Source organism: Pezoporus flaviventris, unplaced genomic scaffold (genome assembly GCF_033815535.1).
Source record: "Pezoporus flaviventris isolate CSIRO_AGI_PZ_B2104156 unplaced genomic scaffold, CSIRO_AGI_Pfla_v1 ptg000001l, whole genome shotgun sequence".
NCBI classification, from domain to species: Eukaryota; Metazoa; Chordata; class Aves; order Psittaciformes; family Psittacidae; genus Pezoporus; species Pezoporus flaviventris.
This window is the reverse complement of record NW_026892549.1, coordinates 5,271,129-5,291,914: the sequence shown is the minus strand read 5'-3', so window position 1 is coordinate 5,291,914 and position 20,786 is coordinate 5,271,129. Positions and strand designations below refer to the sequence as shown.

The window sequence follows — 20,786 nt, the reverse complement described above, 5'->3', positions numbered from 1 at the left end:
TCTTTTCTAAATAGTGTCCTGGAACTCCATCCAGCTGAAGAAACATAATGGTCCTTTAAATGTTGTGCATGTGATCACCCTAAAACACAATCAGTCTGATGTGACAGTTCCTCAATTTAACAACTTTAGTAACAGCTCAGCAGGGTTCCACTACGTAGATTTATGAAGGCAATGTTTTGGAACAAGTAACACTGCAAGAAACATTATTCACATGTCAATAGGACTTGAAGACTATTTAAAGAATAATATGTAGCTAAACTGTAATGGCTGATCCATACTAGATTTCCCTGCTTTCTTGCGCTGATAGTGATCAATATGTTGGAAAATTCTATCACACACTAACCAGGCATTCTTGATACAATTGATAAGTACAAGAAAACCCCAGCAATTTTTGCAGTTTCACTGTAGCATGGCTTTAGCTCAGTGTGTGGGAACCGGTGGTGGGAACACTATTGTGTTTTATTAAACCCCTGGGAATAAGATTTACAGTCTCTTTGTGAGTTCAGATTTGAAAAGTTCCCACAACAGCTTTCTGGAGTTTAACCACTTTAAATCTGAAAATCTCAGTGCTGTCAGAACCTTTTGCACCTGCTCCTGTTGTTGGTAGTATCTGTAATGAGTAGGGCTGAAAGGTACCATCATCTGCTTTTCTTCAGTCTTCTTTCCAGTTTTGTTATGCCTTGGGTAGCCCTGTGTGCAAGTGTTCTTCATGTTGTCATTTAGTCAAGAAGAAACAGAGGAGGGATGCTCATAAATTTCCACAGAAGAGCTGTGATCATTCTAATTCTTCATTTTTAGGGTTTGTTATTATTATTACCTACTTACTGAACATGTGATTTTTCAGAAAATAAATTAGCTCAACTTTTTAAAATATCAGGTTTAAAACAATGTTTTTGAATAAGAATTGGTGTTAACAACAAAGCCCTATTGTTCAAGATAATATAGTGCAGTGTGGGAAACCAAAAATCCACTATGCTTTGTGTATATGTGTTTTAATCTGATAGGAGACATTGCTCACAATTCAGTGGAAAAGTTCTACAGGGAGTGGGGGGGAAATACTGCCAGAATTCATGTAGCCATGAGAATTTATGGTGGCTGACATCATGGTTAGAAATGATCTCAGAAGTATGCCCTTATTTACACATTTGTCCCACCCTTACCTCAAACCAGATGTGTCAGTAAACACGTATGAGGTCTTTTCTTCCCTTGAAATTAATGAAGTGATGCTTCAAAGTCACCAGCACTAACGGCAGGTAGAAGACTCACTCACTGGCCAAAAGGGGTTAGTATGTCTGCTTGGATTTTTGGTATTAAGGCTTTTCTCAAATTCTAACCAAATTTACCAACTCATGGTGGGAAACCTGTTCTATGTATCTTTTGCCATCTGTTAATGTTAAAGGCATTTGTAATGTAATCAAATAGCTTTTCTTTATAGGTCCCTAGAGTAGCTTCAGCATCTGGGTTTTTTTTGCTTTTGCTTGAAAACCCTTCACTAAGTTGTAATAAAACGAACTGACAGTGTCACTTCTATTATTGAAAACAATGTATATTTCCTTGGAGATGATGAAACTGTATTTCCTACCAGTTTTCTGGCATCGCATCAGAGAAGAAAGAAGCATAACTATGAAAAAGATTGCATAACTGAAAAAAAAAAAAAACACCCAGAAAACACAAGAAATTTCTACAAGTGATGGTAGAGAACATAAAGAGCAGTGACTTAAAAAAACAAAACCTCAAACCAACTCAAATCTGGACATCAGGATTGCATCGCATTGGCATATTTTTAGAAACGTTTAAAACACAGCTCCCCTGGAGGTTATCCAGGGGCTCTGTCATGATTGCTCATGTGAAATTCAACTGGTGCCAAGTTGCAGAGTTTTCAGCTCTTGCAGATGAAAGGTGGTGGGTTCAGTACAGGGAAGAGGCAATGTGGGAGGCATTTACTGGTCCTGGAGGAGTGCAATGTGGGAGCACACACTGTTCTCCCCAGCAAACATCCCAGGGAGCTGACAGCTCTCTTAGGTTTGCTCTCGCTGAGTTTCCTTGAGATCCTACACTTGTCATCCCAGTGGAGTGGAGAAAGATCTTTGCTGGTGGCCCAAAGTTGTGGTGATCACTGCTACTTACTGTCACAGGGCCAGGCAGGTGTCCAGCACAGGGCTCCTGTTGCAGGTGGCACTGCAAGTGTCCCCAAAAAGTGGCCGTGTAGCCTGCAGCATTACATTCCCAGCAATGTTTGGTGCCTGCGTGGTAAGCTCATGGTCTCATGGGAAATGTTGTCATCATAGCTGTCTCTTTTTTTGCAAGACAAGAGATGATGATTTCCCATGCTTGTCAATCAGGCAGCTTTCCCAGCCCTGAATCTTAGCGAGCTTTTTTAAAATTCTTTAAAAAAAAATAATTTAAGGCAACATTGCACTTGACATTTAACTCTCTGGTTACCATGGAAATAACACCAGCTACTGTGCAAACCCCTGACAGGCACAACTTACAGTGAATAGTGAGGAATCAAAATAAATAGGTAGGGAAAACAAACTCCAGGCAATAAAAGATGGGGACCTACCTGTGTAATCATGAAAGATTTGAACCAAAGTTCTGGAGTTTAAAACAACCAGTGCTTTCTTTTTAAATTATTCAGTTCTCTGAATACTTCCTGAAATATTGAATTAACTCTTACGTCTATTTTTTTTTAGTAATCTCCTGTAAGCAGCAACTTTCTTGAAAAAAATTAATCTTAAGTAATAAACAACCAAGTTGTAGCTATTCCTACTGTCTGAATTGTAGCTATTCCTACTGTCTGAATTTCCAGCCTCGCCAGAGTTTCTCTTCCAAGCAAGGATGTAACCATTGCCACCCCTCTGCCTTCCCAGTCAGTACAGATAGATAAATCTCACAGTCCTCACTGAGCATGTCTCCACTGCAGTCCTTGCTGAAGAAGATTTTAAAGGGTTTGATCTTGTGCAATAAACTCCTGTCTTTCCATAGAACACATTCCACATAGGAACCTGCCTGTCTTTTTAGCTAGAGGATATATTCAAAATAAGGTACTAACCAGCCTGTTGTTTAACCTAGCTGCATGCTACATTTCTGTGCTCTTGTAACTGGCATTGAGTTTGAATTAAATCTTTCCAACAGATCCTGTGCAAACTTTGCAGTAAGCTCCCGTTACAAAGACTTTGTCCAAACTTCAGGAAAGTTAAGGGCAATGAAAATTTGCAGCTAGCATTAGGGTACAGGAGACCATTTTCTCACACTCTGCAACACCACTACCCTTAACAAATACACAGTTAAGTTGTTTGCAAGATTTACATGCTCTCCTTAGCATGCCTGGGAAGGTGCTCTTGCAAGTGTTGAAAATCATTTGCCTGTACTCACAGGGAAAGGTTTCCTTCATTTGCATAGCTTCAAGGATCAACAAGGCTCCTGTTCTTCAACCAGATCACTCCGTGCAACTTTTCTCTTGCAGACGCACGAGCCTGCTGGGTTTGGGTTTTTTTTGAGGACCCTCTAGTTAGTACCTCAGCTTGGAACTGCTGTTTCCTATCTGAAATTATTCAGTTTGATCCAGTTTACTAAAAAAGAAAACAGATGTCTCCATTTTGGAATGCTCCTTGTGTTTGCACAGCTTATGGTAGTTATTCAGAACAAGCAAAGAAGTAAAATGGTGGGCACCACTTAGGGGCAAGTATTCTAAAAAACTAGAAGAAAAAGAAGTGGTTGATAGGGACTGCTTCTGATCAGCAGGCACTTCAAAAAGTTCAAGGCACAGAGCCAACTTCTGGAGTGAGAGATCAGAGGTGAGAGATGGTTGGAGAATGACTGCCATGTAAACACTTCCAAATTTATTCTGCATTTCTCTCTTGTTTGTATTTCAGAAAGATGAGAAAGCCACGATAGCCAAGATGAACCGTCAGCGTGCTAATTCCATCAGCCACAACCCGCCACACTGGGGTGTTGACCGGCCCTTTTATAACCACCTTGGACCTCACCAGGTCTCCAAGGAGATGAAGAGAATGGTAATGGCTTGCTTTATGGACATTAATTTATTTTCTATTTGGTACATCATTATGTATCTCTCCCTACTTTGTCTGATGGGTTTTGCAGCCCTGAGGGCGTTTTCCAAATGTGGGTGGTAAATTCTACTTTGACTCCAGAAATAATAACGATTGGTACATCTGGAGGTGAGTGATCATGAGATGAGGTGCAGAGTTGTTTGAGAGGAGAAGGGAGGCTGAACGGCACAAAGAAGGTTCTTTTGTCTGATTTGTCCCACGTTCTGAAAACTTGTCCAGGCTGTGTGAGAAAACGTGATTAGATGCAAAAATTGCTCAGTAACCCAAGCATTCAAACAGCAGCTGACATACATTTGTACTAGATCATTACAAATTTCAGCACCTGCAAAGTTTTCTTGCTTGCAAGAACAGCTTGCCAGATGCTGTTCACCTTCTATGAGCTACGTGCCTGTACATACTGATGGATTGCCAGGAATCACATCACTTGTTTAATTCTTGAGAATACATTTTCAAGTACATGGATTACTTGGCCTAAGGTAGCAGGCATCTTCATTTCTTGCTATACCTTTCAGTCGTCCCAAATTAAAATGAACAAAAGCTAGTTACTAATGCAATTGGACCAAGAGGCTTATTTTACATGAAGTTGTAGATGATATCTTTGTTTCCTGCAATAAAGAAGCAGCAAAGAGAGTTTTTATTATAGTGGGTATTTGTAATAATAAAAGTATTTAGCACCTGTACAGCTGCATGCATAATCAGTTTGTTCTATGACCTTACTAATGCTCTTTTGGCCCTTCATGCACAGTCAAAAGTGTGTATTTGTTACCCACTTTGTTGCCCATAGTCAAAGCTCTGCTCCTGGTCACCAAAGCCTTAAAGTATTCAAAGAACTTTTTAACATGAGATTCACTCCCACAGCTTAAAAATTTTGGCATAACTATAAGCAACTGCATATGGTGCCTTCTAATGGGAAATGCCGGCACATTTATTAACAGTTGGTGCTAATATCATTCAATCATAATATTATTTCACAGTGCTAAACCAAATTTCCTAATCTCCATAGTAATGTTTCTTGCATTTCTCAGATCTCCAAATGAGGGCTTCTGACATAAGAGTACAGATCAGTGGAACTGTGCATTTTTTATGTAGGCTTTTCAATAGAGTGCACTCAATAGGCATGACATTATTAGAAGAGCCTAATCACACTAGCACATAATTATAAGTTTCTTTGAATAGCTTTTAAGGGGTTCTTGCAGCCTCCTGTTCAGAAACAAGGTGTAAGCATGCCAAATGATATTATGCTTCTTGGTGTTAATTACAGTTTGCCATGTCTAGCTGGTTGTTCAGTTGGAAAAACATAATTATTTATTGAAATACCAAGCTGAGTCCTAAAAACTTCACTGCCCCTCACTTGGAGGAGGAAAAGCTTCTCTCCTGGGTTTTTTGGTTGTTTTTTTACCTCTCCTTATCTTGAACCTTTTCTTGTAATGGAATTTATCTTTTATAAATCCAGCAGCTCAGAAAAATCTTCCACTCAATAGGCTTCTGTAGTGCCTCTTGTATTAAGCTCTTTTTTGAGAGGCTGATGTTGCATGCATCAGGCTCTTCCTTGAAAGCCAATTCAAACCTGATTCAGATGTACTACTTTCAACTAGACTTTTTGTTGTTCTTGGGACTGTTGTTTGAAATCTGATACATACAGTATTTCCCACTGGTTTATGTTTGCGCTGCATTAGTCAAAATGAAAACATTCTGCTCTCTGTGACCTCTGTCTCCATTTTACCGTCTCCTAGACGGACATTTTATTGATTAGATCATAGGAACAATTTCTTCATCTCCTGTCTCAACTCTTTCTCTCTGTGTTAACTTCTAATTTAAATATTAATTTCTTTGTTCACCTGCCTTTGAACAGTACTTTGTTTGCCTGTGATCGCTAACACTGTGTTATATGGATGCTGTGTGTGTTTAAATGCACACACAGTGTGTGTTGGCTGCATGCACATGCACACTGTTTGCAGACTGCCTGCTTAGAAATACAGAACACAGAAGGGGAGCAGAACTACAAAGGGTTTTTTCAGTGCTCCTCTGGGATGACATGTCATTGATCTTGGTAAGCTGCACTAGCTTTCACAGCTCCTGAAAATGTACTCTTTGTTCCACATCACCCACCTTTCCCCCAGACCTCCTGCATGTAATTATATGAAGCCTTTTTGTTGGAAACTAGGAACATGTAAGGTTGGATTAATCAAAGGAGGATGCCAAAGGCAGGCATTGCAACATTGCCTTTCCTGTTAAAACCTGAAGCAACTTAACCTTATAATTTCAAAGCAAGTGTTAACAAGGGTAATTGTGAGATAGCCCTCATGCAGGAGCCAGATAATGTTGCAGTGATATGCAGTTACATTATATTGATATGTAGATACGAATACATTTGTGGGCAGGGAGTGATATGGATGTTTATAAAGGACACAGTTTTTTGTCATAAACTTAGAACATTTTACATTATGAAGACAATATTTCCAGAAAATAAAAGAAGGACTTTTTTTTGTAGTGCTGCTTAAAATTCCCCCAAAGAGAATATTGAAGTTCCTTGAATTGCATTTTTGGAAGGGAACTGTTATAGAAAACAGAATTTTGGCCATTTCTCTTTCCTTTGAATGCTGGTTCTTGTAGCTGTCTCTGTTCTTACATATATGAGCAGTAGTCCTGGATGACATGGATTAATATCAAAAGTAGACATAAACTCTTTTCCCACATCCCCCTCTTTTCTAATGGCATTTCAACATGCTGCTGTATCTGAGCACGTCAGCAGGGTGTTCGGCAGCATTTGTGTAGGAGGGCAGCCTGGCACGCAGCATAGAGAGATCTTTGGTCCTTCTTTCTCTCTGCGTTGTGGCTTGGGGCTCAACCTCTGATGGGTCCAGCTACCTTTCCATGATGCTACTAGCCTAAGTTGGTCCCCTGGGCACACAGCTTTTTTTTCAGGCACTTGCACTTACATGTAAATAAGACAAAACTTACGTGTGTCCATGCAGCAGTAATCTGAAATGTCCTGGAAAACTGGAGTTATTTTCCTACTCCTACCCTAGCTAACTGGGTCCCCTAGCTGGGATTTCAACTATGCCAGCTCATCCCACCCTGCCAACAGCCACTCCATCTCCCTCATACACCAGTTTGCCTTCCAGACCATCCCAAATCCTTCTTTTTCCTCTCTCTTGCCATGCACAGCCTCCACAGGGAGGCAGCAACCAGGAGACACTGAGGCTGCCCATTGCTGACTCTGAACTCCATTAGCTGGTGGAGCTGCTGCCCAGAGAAAGCCAGTCCCGGGGACTGTATTGAGTTGGGCCGCTGCGTTAGTGGATGCCCCTGAAAAGCTGGTATTTTTTCAGGTACAAGTGGACTGGGAGAGCAAAGCGCCTTGTTGTGAGCTGGCAGCTCTGCTTGGAGCCCTGGCCCTGGGAGCCAGCCTTGTTGGACTGGGTGATGCTGCCAACATGGAATCAGGTGGAGTGTCGCCTTGCCTACTCAAGGCAAGCAGCAAATCCTAGACAGGATCAGGTCTGTGGCTGTATACAGAGTCTGAAAAGAGCCAGAGAACGGCAGAGCAGCAGCACAGCTGCTTTCTGGTTTCACTATTTTTTACAACAGGTTTTCTTGTTTCTTGAACAAAAGTGGTCAGTCTAGGACCATTAACTATATCTCTTTGGAAATGCAGACTTTTGTACTGCTAATGATGTATGCCAAGGAGTAGCATCCACCAAGTCTCCATATGCCACCTTTGTCTTCCCCACTGTCTCTCTGGTCCAGTTCTTAATTGCAATAAGAATTGAAGAATTCAAAAATAAATGGACTTGAAAGCATTTGAGAGTACAGGTATATTTATAGCTATAAAAATATTTATACACCACTAAAAAATACTTTGCTTTTCCCAGTATAGATTTCAGAGTGCTTTTATAAATATTGATGGATTTTAGACTTCTGGAAATAATACTCATGTGCCAGTTTTTATTTGCAAAACAAAACTACTATTAAGAAACACAATTTGGGGTTTGTAGTTGACTGCAAACTGAAAGAGGTTTGTTGTAAACAGCGATAAAAAGGCAAATGTTGATACCATCCAAGCTCTCATGCGACCTCACTTGGAGTATTGTGTACAGTTCAGATGTCCTCAACATAAAAAGGACATGGAACTGTTGGAACAAGTCCAGAGGAGGGCCACAAATATGATTAGGGGATTGGAGCACCTCCCCTATGAAGATAGGCTGAGAAAGTTGGGGTTGTTCAGCCTGGAGAAGAGAAGGCTGCGTGGAGACCTCATAGCAGCCTTCCAGTATCTGAAGGGGGACTATAGGGATGCTGGGGAGGGACTCTTCATTAGGGACTGCAGTGATAGGACAAGGGGTAATGGGTTCAAACTTCAACAGGGGAAGTTTAGATTGGATATAAGGAAGAAGTTATTTACTGTAAGGGTGGTGAGGCACTGGAATGGGCTGCCCAGGGAAGCTGTGAATGCTCCATCCCTGGCAGTGTTCAAGGCCAGGTTGGAGGAGGCCTTGGGTGAGGTGGTTTAGTGTGAGGTGTCCCTGCCCATGGCAGGGGGGTTGGAACTGGATGATCTTAAGGTCCTTTGCAACCCTAACTGTTCTATGATTCTATGAAAATTACAGGTCTGTTCTAGATGACAAATGATTCTCTTGCATCTTTCACCATGCTCAGCATTAAGGTTGTAGTGGGAAAACCACATCCAGTTTGTGAATACAATCCTTCAGGAGAATGTGGATGAATTGAACATAGTCCAGTGAAGAAAATTACAAATTAGGAGAGTTTCAGCAGTGTGACCTGTGAAGAAGTGTTGAAGTATTTGGTTTATTTAGTCTAGAAGGGAGATGACTGGTTAGAAACAAAAGTCTTCAAATACATGAAGCCTTGTAGGGACAGAAAATAGTAATAAATCATCCTCCATGACAGCAAATGGCAGGATTAAAAATAATCATCTTAATTTGCTGCAAGGAAGATTAAAGTGAAGAAAAAGCTCAGATGCAAGGAATAGGCTGTATAAGCAGCTTGTGAAATTCCTTATTTTCTTGAAAACATTTTATTTATTCTGTTCAGAGCTTTACAGTCTGGAGAGGCATCAGGAAATCCTTTGCAAATATCAAAACAGTAATGTAAAAAAAGTCTGTATTAGGAGAATTTATAGGAAATTAAGAATATAATAATATGAGATAGATGAAAAGATTTTACGAAGTTTCCAATATAGGTTGCACAGAACTTTGAAGCATTGTTCTCACCCATTGTAAGGGAGCCAGTTATACCTGCATTTACCCTTGTTTAAAAAACTCAAAGGCTGGAAATCCCACAGTCTTGCTGGACATCCTTTTCAGCAGTTTATTTTCGTTGATGTTTCACTTCACATTCCCTCACTTCAGCTTTAAAACACAGTGATGCATGAGCTATTCACAGTAGATAGAGGACAGTTTAATTTTCTCTCCTTTACAGTTATCTTCTCTGTATTTGAAGACTATTACCATGTCTCTGCAAAGGTCTGATTCCCTCATCAAGTTTGTTCCCTAGTTGGTGCTTTCAAGCCCAGTGGTTATTCTTCCCCTCTGAGCACTTGCCATTTCATCAGTAAGATGATGAAATCTTATCTTTCATCATCGGTGCCCACACCAAACCCAGAACTCCTACTGGGGCTTTATTAGTGCTGCTCAAAAGATGTTTGTCGGCACAGCCTAATGCTGCCCAGGAAAAAAAACCAGCATTAGTTGTGTCATGAGATCTGCTCAGCTGTGGAAAGCCCTGCTGTTGCATCTTAAGGCTGCCATACACTGTCATATTTATTTTACACTGGCTAGTGGGACTGAGCTGCTTTGCTTGTTACAGAGATACATACTTGGGGGAAGGTTTAGATGGTCAGAAGCAGGTACTTCTGAGTCTTTACAATCAAATGTGAGCAGAGTGGCTAACGGAACTGCTGAGCCCGGTTGTAGATGCCTGGCATATTTCCTTTTATTTTTTCAGCTGCTGGAAAGGTTTAACATTAGGAAGCTTAGGAACAGAAAGAGGAAACCCTGAAGATCTGTAATACTGATTTCAGTCTGACCATGCTTCCTTCTCTCATGAGTCTGAGTACAACTAATGAAGCATTTAATTTGCAGAGAAATTGTGTATGAAGCCCATGTTATTTACAGAGAAAAAATCAAAATAAAATCAAATAGGATTATACATGTGTAGAAAATATGACTGCATGCAGATGTTAAAAATGTGAGAGAAGGTTTAAAAAATGCATCTGGGATATGGCTACTGCAGTAAAGAACAAGCTCTTCTTTCAGGTAGGCACTGCCTGATTCCTTGTGGGGCTGCTCAGAGCTTTGCATAGTCTTCTACATAATATTTATTGCTTGGTGTTAGCTTTCTAATGAAAAAACAGTCATCTACAAGTCCGGTCATTCAACCATAGAATATAATTCTTTATCCTATTCACCTTGTCCTAAATCAAGCAATTCTCTTCATATTGCATCGCAAATACAGCTCACTTCCTCCCTTTGTCTCCAAGTTGCACTTACAATAGATGTTCTTGTTACTCTAAAATCAGTGTCAGGGAACAGGTGCAACAGAGGAATGCACACTATAGCTGGTTCTGTGCCAACTCTGCTGCTTAAACGTTAGAAGTGATTAAAAAGTAAAACTCAGTACAGCAGGTTTTCGTCAGTCAATAGTGCAGCCCTATCAGAGAGAAGTGAATTTGAGGCCCTGGATGAGGCACCAAGGGTTTGCCTTCCTTCTAAAGGTTTCATTTAACTTAAGGTCATCATTATCCTCTTTTCCAGCAATCATCTGCTAAATCTGGTAACGGCAACACTGACGTCAGCAGAGCTGGACAGGGGCACCCAATGGAGAAGAATTCAACCCACTATTTTTTGCTGCTATTGTAGTATGCAGAATGTCCTGAACTCATAATCAAGCAGGGAGAAACCCTCGAGCAATCTTCTCTGCTGTAATCTCCACATATTGCTATAGACCTGGGAGGAAATTGTTAGTCTAGTCTGGGATTTATATAGCCAATTTGGTTTAGATAGCTCACAAACAGCAAGGGGAGGAATCCTATCCTGCAGTTATGCTATATAATTGCTTTGGTGCTTCTGAAAAGACGATTTGCCTGATTCACATGTTCCGTGTGATCTCATATAAGAGTGTGGGAGCCATATAAAACACTGTGCATTGCTCAAATTGTCACAGGCTTCATACAGCTTTTTATTCTCATGTGCAAACTTTAATTCTGGTTGATCAGGGCTTGCAGTCATTCTTGATTAAATTCTTTAAAAGAAGGATAAGAGCCAGCGAGATGCAACAGCTAATCTGCAGATGCTTTTGTGAAACTAAAGTGGAGTTTAATATTTCCTTGGAAGTCTTGCACTGATCATTTTTCCACCAAAAAAAAATTTAAAAAAGATAAGCATGGATAAATAAAGATATCAACTCCCCTTTATTCACAGAAACATTTCCTTTCATGTTCATGGCAGTGTTGCACTGGTGGAGTTGTGGCACTGACCGGAATGATTTCCAAAGCTTCCTAAACCAGACATGAAGCTTTAATGACAAAAGGATGAAGTCAGCAGGTTTGGGCCTTGTTTTCAGAGAGGGTGAGTAGCTCTGGTCAGCACCAGTGGGTGATTTCAGTTAAGGCTGGTTAGGCCTGCATCTGATTAGAAGGCTATTTGACAGTAGTTTCTGTACAAGTTTGTTGTGAATGTCATCATTCAGAGTGTAGAGATGAAAGGACAGAGATTAGGAAGCCAGGAACCAAATCTCAGTATTTCTAGAACTACTTATTTGTATGTCTTTTTCTGTTTCGCATGTTCTGGTAACTGTTCAGGCATGAGAAGCAGAACCATGTACCATGTACCAAGGACAGAGCCTTGAATGACACAGTTTAGTGTGATGTGTCCCTGCCCATGGCAGGGGGGTTGGAACTAGATGATCTTAAGGTCCTTTCCAACCCTAACTATTCTATGATTTCACTTGAAAACATGACATTTGAACTGAAGTAATTTAAATTCAGAGTTAACAGAAAACAGGGATGTGTGAGTAACCTGCACTTCTCAGAGGTGTGAGTTCAGAGCCAGAAGTTAATTGAAAGTAAACGGGAAAACCTATTTCAAAATCAACCACTTATGTTCCATAGATATAAATCTGATGGGCCAAATAAACTAATGTGTTTGGCCAGGTCCAGTATACCAGCTGGGGGCTGTGTACGAAATCATTCTGAGTAGAATGAAGTAGCGGGTTTCACCATCTGTGAGCAGTGCAGAGGAATGAAAGTGTATTTATCAAGTGGGGTGGGCTGCAGAAAGGAAGCACTTCAGCTTTCCTTTTTGGAGCTTATTAGTCTGTGCTCCAGCTATAGCAGGCACACTCATCATATAATCTGTTTCATAAAGTGTTTTTCTGCCAGTTTGTTGTTCTGGACTTAGATGCTTGTTAAATATCCTTCCTATCAGGCTTAGTATTTTCTGTGCCAGTTCTTTCTGGACAGTGGTATAAAAATAATGTTATTTCTGGCTTGAGTGTTTTGAAGTCCTGCAGTTTTGTTTCGGCTTTTACACCTGACGGTATCTGTCTTTGTAGCCTTGTCTCATTGACCACAGGGACAAAGGCAGAATGTATAACACTGCTGAAAACAGATGTGAATAATTAGTTTTGTGGTAGGGCCAAACCAGAATTTTTAACTACATCCACACTCAGCCTGTCACTCTCCTTTTCTGTTTCCCATGGTCACTGTCTCTGTGAAGCACTTTTGCTTTTCAAGCTGGCCTGACCTCTTACAAAGCTCATTTTCTCCCTAACTCTAAAGTTCTTTCAATTTCTGCTTTAACACGATGTAAGTCTGATTTCAGCCTTCTTCTAGAGATGGAAAAAGGGCAAGAAAAATTAGTTTCCCTATGATTTTTGCTCTTATAGTCTTTGCTGGAGTTACCAGTGAAGTTTTTAAGGTGGAATCCATGCTTCCACCCATGTTGCCATTAAGAAGGTCACAGAGCTCATCAGCTACTCTCCTGTCTTATTTTTGGAACTAAATTAAAAGTTAAAAGGATGTAAAATCTATTCCACTTTTCTTTGCATATTTACAATATGTTAATAATTGCAGCTAATGTTCTCAAAGTTAGAATTATTATTTCTAATGGTTCTTGATTTGAAGCATTATGGTATAACAGTCAGCTTGTCATGGCTTTGACAAACACTTTATCATTCTATTTAAGGAATCAGTTTTAATCTTCAAAGAAAAGAGCTTAGTTAATTTAGAAGTCAAGCAGAGAGATGGCAGTCATATGAGCTTTTAGCACAATAGATATTCATAAAATATCCCCCATAAAATAGTAAGCCTTAGGGACAGATGCAGTAACATAAAATTCCCTCTTTTTTCCTCCTGCACATGTCTACTCCCACTGAGGATAGTCATTAAAAGTAAATGCTTGTAAATTCAGAGCCACCTGACCTGTCATAAAAATTATGGGGTTTTAAGAATCTCATGTAGAAAAGAAGAAAGAGTAGGACTGTTCTTTGGTATTTGTGCCATTAAGGGAGTTGATTCAGCTAAGTTTGGGTTAATATTCCTGAAATCAGAGAGGGAGCTGTCTTAGTCTCAGAGCAATTATTAAATGCTATTACCTTTACATTTGCAATCTGATGGCAGAATAATGCAGCCTTCTGAGGGAAGGGGAAAAACTCCAGTATCAGGGATATTTGAAATGAGACTGAATAAAAATTGTAGGAGGTCGTATATGCAGCAGTCCATTAGAACTGCACTGCCATAAGACCTATCTCATGCTTTACATTCCCTTCTACAGAAAAGGAATTTTGGCCTTAACAAGAGCTACTTCATCATCATGATTATGGAGCTATTCTTGAATTCCTGTGAATCTCTATGATACTGGTAGCCATCACCACTTTTGCCATTTTCATCCCTGATGACAATTCCTAGCCTTTTCTTCGTAACACCCGAGCACCCTAGAAAGCCATTGGTACTGCTTCAGTCTGCTGGACCCAAATCCATAAGTAAACAAAAGGGATTTATATGCTTAACTCCAGGAACTGGCTGTTTTCTCTTCCTACCCTCTTCATCCCCCTCTCCTAAAAAACAGTCACCTCGTTTTTATCAGCTGTTTTTTTCTGACATTTCTTTAGACATGTGTGCAGAAATTCCAGTCTTGACATATCTTTGTACAGCTCTAAATCTTCTTTATACCCGAACAGGCTGGGTACAGCCCCAGCCCAGCTGCCCAGGGATGCTGGAGAGTGGCTTTATAGACACACTCGCAGCACCAGTCCCCGTTATTTCACTTTCCTGCTTGAGCTTGAATGTCTGTTACAACATGAGTGTGTTAGTCCTTTAGGAATGAAAGCAAATCCATGTAGATCACATTCCTGCAGGATTGATTGTGTTTAGTGTTTATCCTGTGTGGAACACAGACCATAGCAATTCATGCGAGCAGCCTTAAGACCCAAAAGGCTTGAATTGGAGCAAAGCATCTGAGTCCTAAAGGAACTTAACTGTTTGCTAGCTGCGAGGAAGAAAAAAGACCAACGTGTCTTTAGTGCCCAAGCCTCATGCAAGGGGAAGGAAATCATTGAAGTGCAGATTTTTCAGTGGACGAAGCGTGTCCACAAAGTAGGAGGAGGTGAAAACACATTAACTAAAACCCAGGGGAAAAATTCCCTCCCAACTCAAAATAGGGTGGGCTGCATGGCCCTATGTGTGCGGTCATCTCCTCCATTTAAAAGTCTTCTTGGTATGTGATTGAAACATGGATGACTTAGTAGATAGGGAAGAAAATCTCTGGTCACAGTCAGATCCTAGAGGTATATTTGCTCTGTATCCTGGCAAAGATAGTGCAAATAAGAAAGATCTCCTGTAATAAATGACCGGCATTTAAGAAGCTGTGTTTGAGGTTTGTTTCTTTTTTTTTCCTTAAATAATCTTGCCAACCTTTCTCCGCAACAACTCCATTTTTGGCAATTCTGCTTGAAGAACCTTTCATCTTACAGAGGAGCGTTTGAAGTGAATCATTTAATTTGCTTAACTTAAACAGGTTCCTACTACATTTAATTTTAAGCTGATTCTCTCTAATTAAAGTTCAAGTCACTCTTAAATATTTAGCCTTGTTAAGTGAAGATCCAGGAAAGAAAATGTAATCATCTTTTCCTTTTTTGCTTTACCTGAAATGTGCCCTTTTTGTGTTTTAGCTTTGAAACACCAATTCAATTCGAGCTACAGGCATTAATTATTTCCAGGGTTTCAAGCACAAATTAGAATTTTAAATTGAACAGCTAGGTCAATTAATTCTGTATTATTTTAGAAACTTTCCTTATAACAGTTTTGCTGGGGGAGAGAAGCAGGGGAGAGTCAAATTCCATGTTAATCGAGGAATGCCTATATAAATGACCAGTGAAATATGCAGCCTATGTATTTTTCCACACTTGAATATTGGGAAATTTGTTTAAGGATATGCTTGCTAAGGTGTTTTGGTAACTTGACCTGGTTGATATCTATCTTCAAACGTGCACCTGGAAGGCAGGAGTATGAGATCTGTGTCTAGTTTCAGGGTTTCAGTGGGATGAATGCTGTCCATGAAAACCAGACTATTTTAGGGGATTTTCCCTCTGCAGTCAGTCATCCAGTTCCCATGTGGCTATGCTTGAAAATGTGAACTTGATGTCTAATAAGCGAGTACTGGCTGTTTTCTCATCCATTCCTTCCCCTTATTTTTTGGCTGGTACCTATTTATGTTCATCTGACTATCTTTTTTTTTCTCAGCCTAACTGACTATGACACCAGACAAATTAGTGAGCATTTTGTCTCCATGATTAATCAGTGAGCTCTCAGTTTTGGCACTGTGTTGTAGGATTGCTTAGAGGATAAATAAATAAATCAATAAATCAGATATTCCTGACAACTGTAAAATGATTAAAGGTAAAAAAAAAACAAACAAAAAACAAAGCCACACAACAACAGTTGAATGATCACTTCACCACTCCTTAATGTGAAATCAAAAAGTACATGGGGTTTCTTGGCTTGGATAAGTGGGCATGCTAACTTTGAAATCAACATTCCATTTCCTTCTTCCTGGATGTGCTGGTGGTTGTTACATGGGACTGAGAGATTTCCTTTATCTTTATTTCTGGTGGGTAAAGTTGGACTTAACAATTTCTATTTAGAACTGTGGTTTTAGTCTGAAACAGAGTATGTAAGAATGGAAGTCGCTCTGTCAGTGAGTCACAGCCCTGGCTGTTGGCCTGAGTAACAAAACCCGCTTTTTCCCTCTTGCAGAGCTGATGCTGTTCAGGGAGACTTTGTTAGCTTTACCTCTGCTTCTCACCGTATTACCATATTGCTAACTAGTTGCAAGGGGAAAATCTGTTCTTTAGTATTTGGTCAATATTCTTGTTTCTGATGGTGTTGGACAGTGCAGCTGTAGAAGACATTTGCCCAAGGATTTTTGCTTTCTTGCAGTCAGGATAGATCTCAGTTTGCTGCCCCCAGCCTGGTAGCAGCTGCAGATCCAGCAGCTGGAATATCCTCAAACTGCTCTCGCAGTTTTGGCCTGAGGTCCCTGGGAGAAAAACAAAAGGAACTCTTCCTATCTCCCGGCTACATTTGTTTTATGTTTTGGAACACAGGGTACAAACTCCACGCTTGAGTATTTGACCCTACTTGTCAAACATACAACTTTTCCTGACAGTTAAATTTAAGCCAAGACGTCAGAGGGCAGATTTTGTCTCAGCCCATGCAAAATGGCCATTTTGATGCAGTTTGGTCTAGTAGGTATGTTAATGCTGAACATATAAAATATGCCTCTGTACCTATTTTTCTCTGAGGCCTTCCAGCTACTTAAACTATGGATGACCCACAGATACATCGACTTACTCAGTTCAATGGCTCTGAAGGAATTGTGAACATTTTGGGTATTACAAATATTATAAATAATTTCTGAAATCTTATTCAAGGAAATACGTTTTGTGTGTGCATGCGGTGAAGGGAGAGAGGAGACTCCTTGAGGTTCCACCTGAAAAGATGAAAACCAAAACACATCCAGCTTCCTTAGCCAAGTTCCGACATAGAGGTGCAACCTTGGGGACTACAATAATTGACCTATGTTTTCATTCTGAGTTTCACTTCAAGTAAAATACAACCTCAGTTATATCATCATAATTTCTATTGTATCGTTTGTAATGAAGACTGCAAGAAAGGAGACACCTGAAATACAGTGTGCCAGCAGTCAGTTGAACCATTTCCCTTATCTTCACTTCCACAAATTTATATCTGAAAGCATGTGTTTTTCTAAAGCTGCTCCATCTGCCTGATGACATGGCAGCACAAAACATTGTTGTGGGTGGATAAGGCTATGCATCCACACCTAACAGACGAGTGCCCTGAAAAGTCCTCTGTGAAATGCCATTCTCAGGATACTTGTGTTCTCAAGGTCAGCCTGTTTCCTAACCCTTGTGTCCTTCTCCTTTCTTTCAGGGCTTTGAGGACCCCAAGGACAAGTAAGCAAATTTACTTCTGTCATACACTGTTATGTCTGCACATTTGTTTTTTTTTTTTTCTCATATTAAAAAAAGACAAAAATTAATGCCCAGCAGCCAAGAATAATGCCTGGACTCCCCAGAGGTTTCTTCAGGAGGTCTTCAGGAGGGACAGCCAGTTGAGGGCACGGGATTGAGTGATGTGTGCTCAGAACTGCCACTGCCCTCAAAACTTGTATTTGTGTGGTTCTAACTTGCTTTCATAATTAACTTACTTCTGCTGCTCTTCCCCTTGCCACCAATATTCTTTGCTATTTGCTGCTTCAAAAATATCCCAAGAGCAAAATCTTCCCGTAAAGTATGTCTAAGATTTGAATATCTCTGATAAGTATGTATTCAAATAGAGAGTTTCTGAGTTTATTTGTATGTATTTTATATTAATCATTGTTACATATTGCTTATTTCTATATATAAAAATGAACTCAGAAATTACAGCTTATTCGAAAATGTCAGTTCAAACTTTCATGCTCTAAAATGCAGCCACATTAAAGCAGCATTTTCATTTTTTTTATATAGCACTTTAAAAAATGTCTAAAATAATGATTTAACAAGAGTAATATTTTGAAAAATTGCTTTTGGAGGAAAAGCCCAAACCATGTTCACTTTTTAACTTCTACTGCTGGAAGCAGCAAAAACGTTTCCTGTGCTGAAGGTGTTTAGAATAATTTCACATTCAGCCTTATTGAATGGCATTAATTGTAAGCTTGCTTAGAACAAGATAGGTGATGGTAGAGGAGACTGATACATAAACTGTGTTGCTGTTGTTTCTTATCAGCTCCTTTCTTGGGCTGTTGGTCAGGACAAAGTGGACTTCTGTGAGCTGGGACAGCTAAATGCTTCTGTGAACCCTAAGTATCCAGCTTTGGGAAAATTCACATTATGGTGGTTCAGCATTGAGAACAACTCCCTAAAAGTAAAGGGAAATGATAAGTTTGAACATGGCAATATTAAGACTCCTTCTCTTCTTCCCATGCCCTTTAATGCAAACTCCATTTTGTTAACATTTAGCTCTGTGCACCCTGGGATGTTTCTCGTGAGCAGCAAGGTGTCTAGGGAGAATCACCAGGGTTTCCTGTTGAATCCATGGCTGCTGGGAACTCAGTTGATGTTGGTTATACTTTGAACAGAAGAGACATAACAGATTACAACAAAATAATTCTTAGAAATACATAAATCGTAGATATCCCTCATGAAATAACATCCCTCTTCATAGTTTGTGGAAGAAAACATAATTTCAACTGCCTTAGTCCTGGTCCATAACAGTTACCCAGCTGTCAAGGAACTGCATCTTCACTGTTGCTCCAAGGACTGGAATCATAGAATAGTTTAGGTTGGAAAGGACCTTAAGATCATCCAGTTCCAACCCCCCTTCAGTGAGCAAGGGCACCTCACACTAAACCATGTCACCCAAGGCTCTGTCCACCCTGGCCTTGAGCCCTGCCAAGGATGGAGCATTCACAGTTTCCCTGGGCAGCCCATTCCAGTGCCTCACCACCCTCACAGTGAAGAACTTCTTCCTTATATCCAATCTAAACTTCACCTGTGTAAGTTTGAATGTCTCTTCTCTGTCCTGCAGTTTGAGTTGTTAAGTCCAATAGCTAAAAGCTGTGTATTTACAGTGCTGATTCAGTGCGATGCTATCTTATACAGTTTGCAGAATTTTTGCATATCTGTTCAGCACCAAAAGAAGCTGCTACTTGCCTCAGATTCCCTTGATCCAGAAATCTGTTTAACTTAAGAACAAAGATTTGGCAAAAAAAATACAACGACGTCTCTGGCAGAAAATGTTCATGTTGATATTGGTTAAAATCAGATACCTAAACCATGTCAAGTGCTCAACCCAGTGCCTTCACATGCAGAAACACTGAGCATCAGTACTTCTTTCAAAGGAAGACGTAGGCACCACACACATCTGGAAACAAGACCTGACATTTAGGTGCCTAAATGCAGATTTAGCTATTGAAACTAGGCACAAAGCGTTTAAAATTATGGCATACATGTAGTTTTGGCAGTGATCACACTCTTCATTTGTAGAAAGTAATTAAATCAGCAGAACATTTTTGGATTACTCTGAAGCCAGCATCGCTGGATTAACTGCTAGCTTTCACATTTGCACGCAGAGCGCTAAAGTTGCTGCAAGCTTTCTTCACGATGTTCCTGTCCCTTACAACAATCTTGTGTGGCTGCATTTGGAGAAATCTCAGCAGTGCTTTTAAGAGTTTTTGGAATTTCAGGGTGGCCTGAAATCCTTGCTCTGACTTACAGGCATGGGGAAATTTTGTATTTCAGTTTGAAATCATGCAGATGTACCTAAACTTACAAATTACAAAAATAAATTACTGCAGTACTTTAGATTGGGTACAGCTGACTGCAAAAGTCACCTGACCAGCTAGGTATATGCAAGGCAACTAAGCTTTCTTGCAGTCTACATGAAGGTGGACACCTCACTGCAAATACCCAGCAAAGCAATTTAAAACCTGCAGGGGTATTTCTACATAATCTGCAATCACAGGAGTTGTAGTATTAGAGACCCTCAGCAATGTAATGACCTATTATAAAACTGGAGACAGCCAAGGCCAAAGCCTGAGCAGGCAGTCTCCTCTCTGTCTTCCTGGGTGACACTTTTAGACTGCTACTTGAAATTTAACTGAGGTTCACCAAGATGCTGGGCCAACTCTTCCTTCAGTTCTACGGGAAAACGTATTGCATCTCTCGTACATGGTATGTAATGACTAAATGTGAATGACCCAAATGTGTAAATAACTCACAGGATCTTGGAAGACATTCTGTAAATAGGAAGCCTAATGATTTCCTTGCTCATTTTTATCAGTCCAGAAAACATTATGAGGACTGAATTAAAATAAGCAGCATCATCTTGAATGCTCAAGCAGATGTGCTTCCTCTAAGGAAGCATCTAGAACTAAATTGAATGTCCTGTCCTTTTAGGGACAAAACCACTTTCAATTTCAAAGTGGAATACTGAAGATGAAGAAATTAAATAATTCTAGAGCCCCAAAATAAAAAAAAACTTTTGCCCAACCCCACTGAAATACTAAGATTGGCTAAAATATAGATGAGAACTTGAGACAAACTAGGTTTGCCATTGCCATAGGGTCACTAAATAGATACTGCTGTTGTGTCATCATGACCCAGTTGAGGTATTCATTTCAGCTCACTGGC

The 20,786-nt window shown here is 40.1% G+C and overlaps 1 protein-coding gene across 1 annotated transcript in view; it reads left to right on the top strand.

Moving 5' to 3' along the window:
* Positions 1-20,786, top strand: part of ADCY5 (adenylate cyclase 5) — a 222,598-nt gene that overhangs the window by 172,603 nt on the left and 29,209 nt on the right. Inside the window, exons 8-9 of the mRNA XM_061469330.1 lie at positions 3,876-4,016; positions 17,545-17,567. Of these exons, the coding sequence (XP_061325314.1) occupies positions 3,876-4,016; positions 17,545-17,567 (164 nt within the window). The remainder of the gene's footprint in view (positions 1-3,875; positions 4,017-17,544; positions 17,568-20,786) is intronic.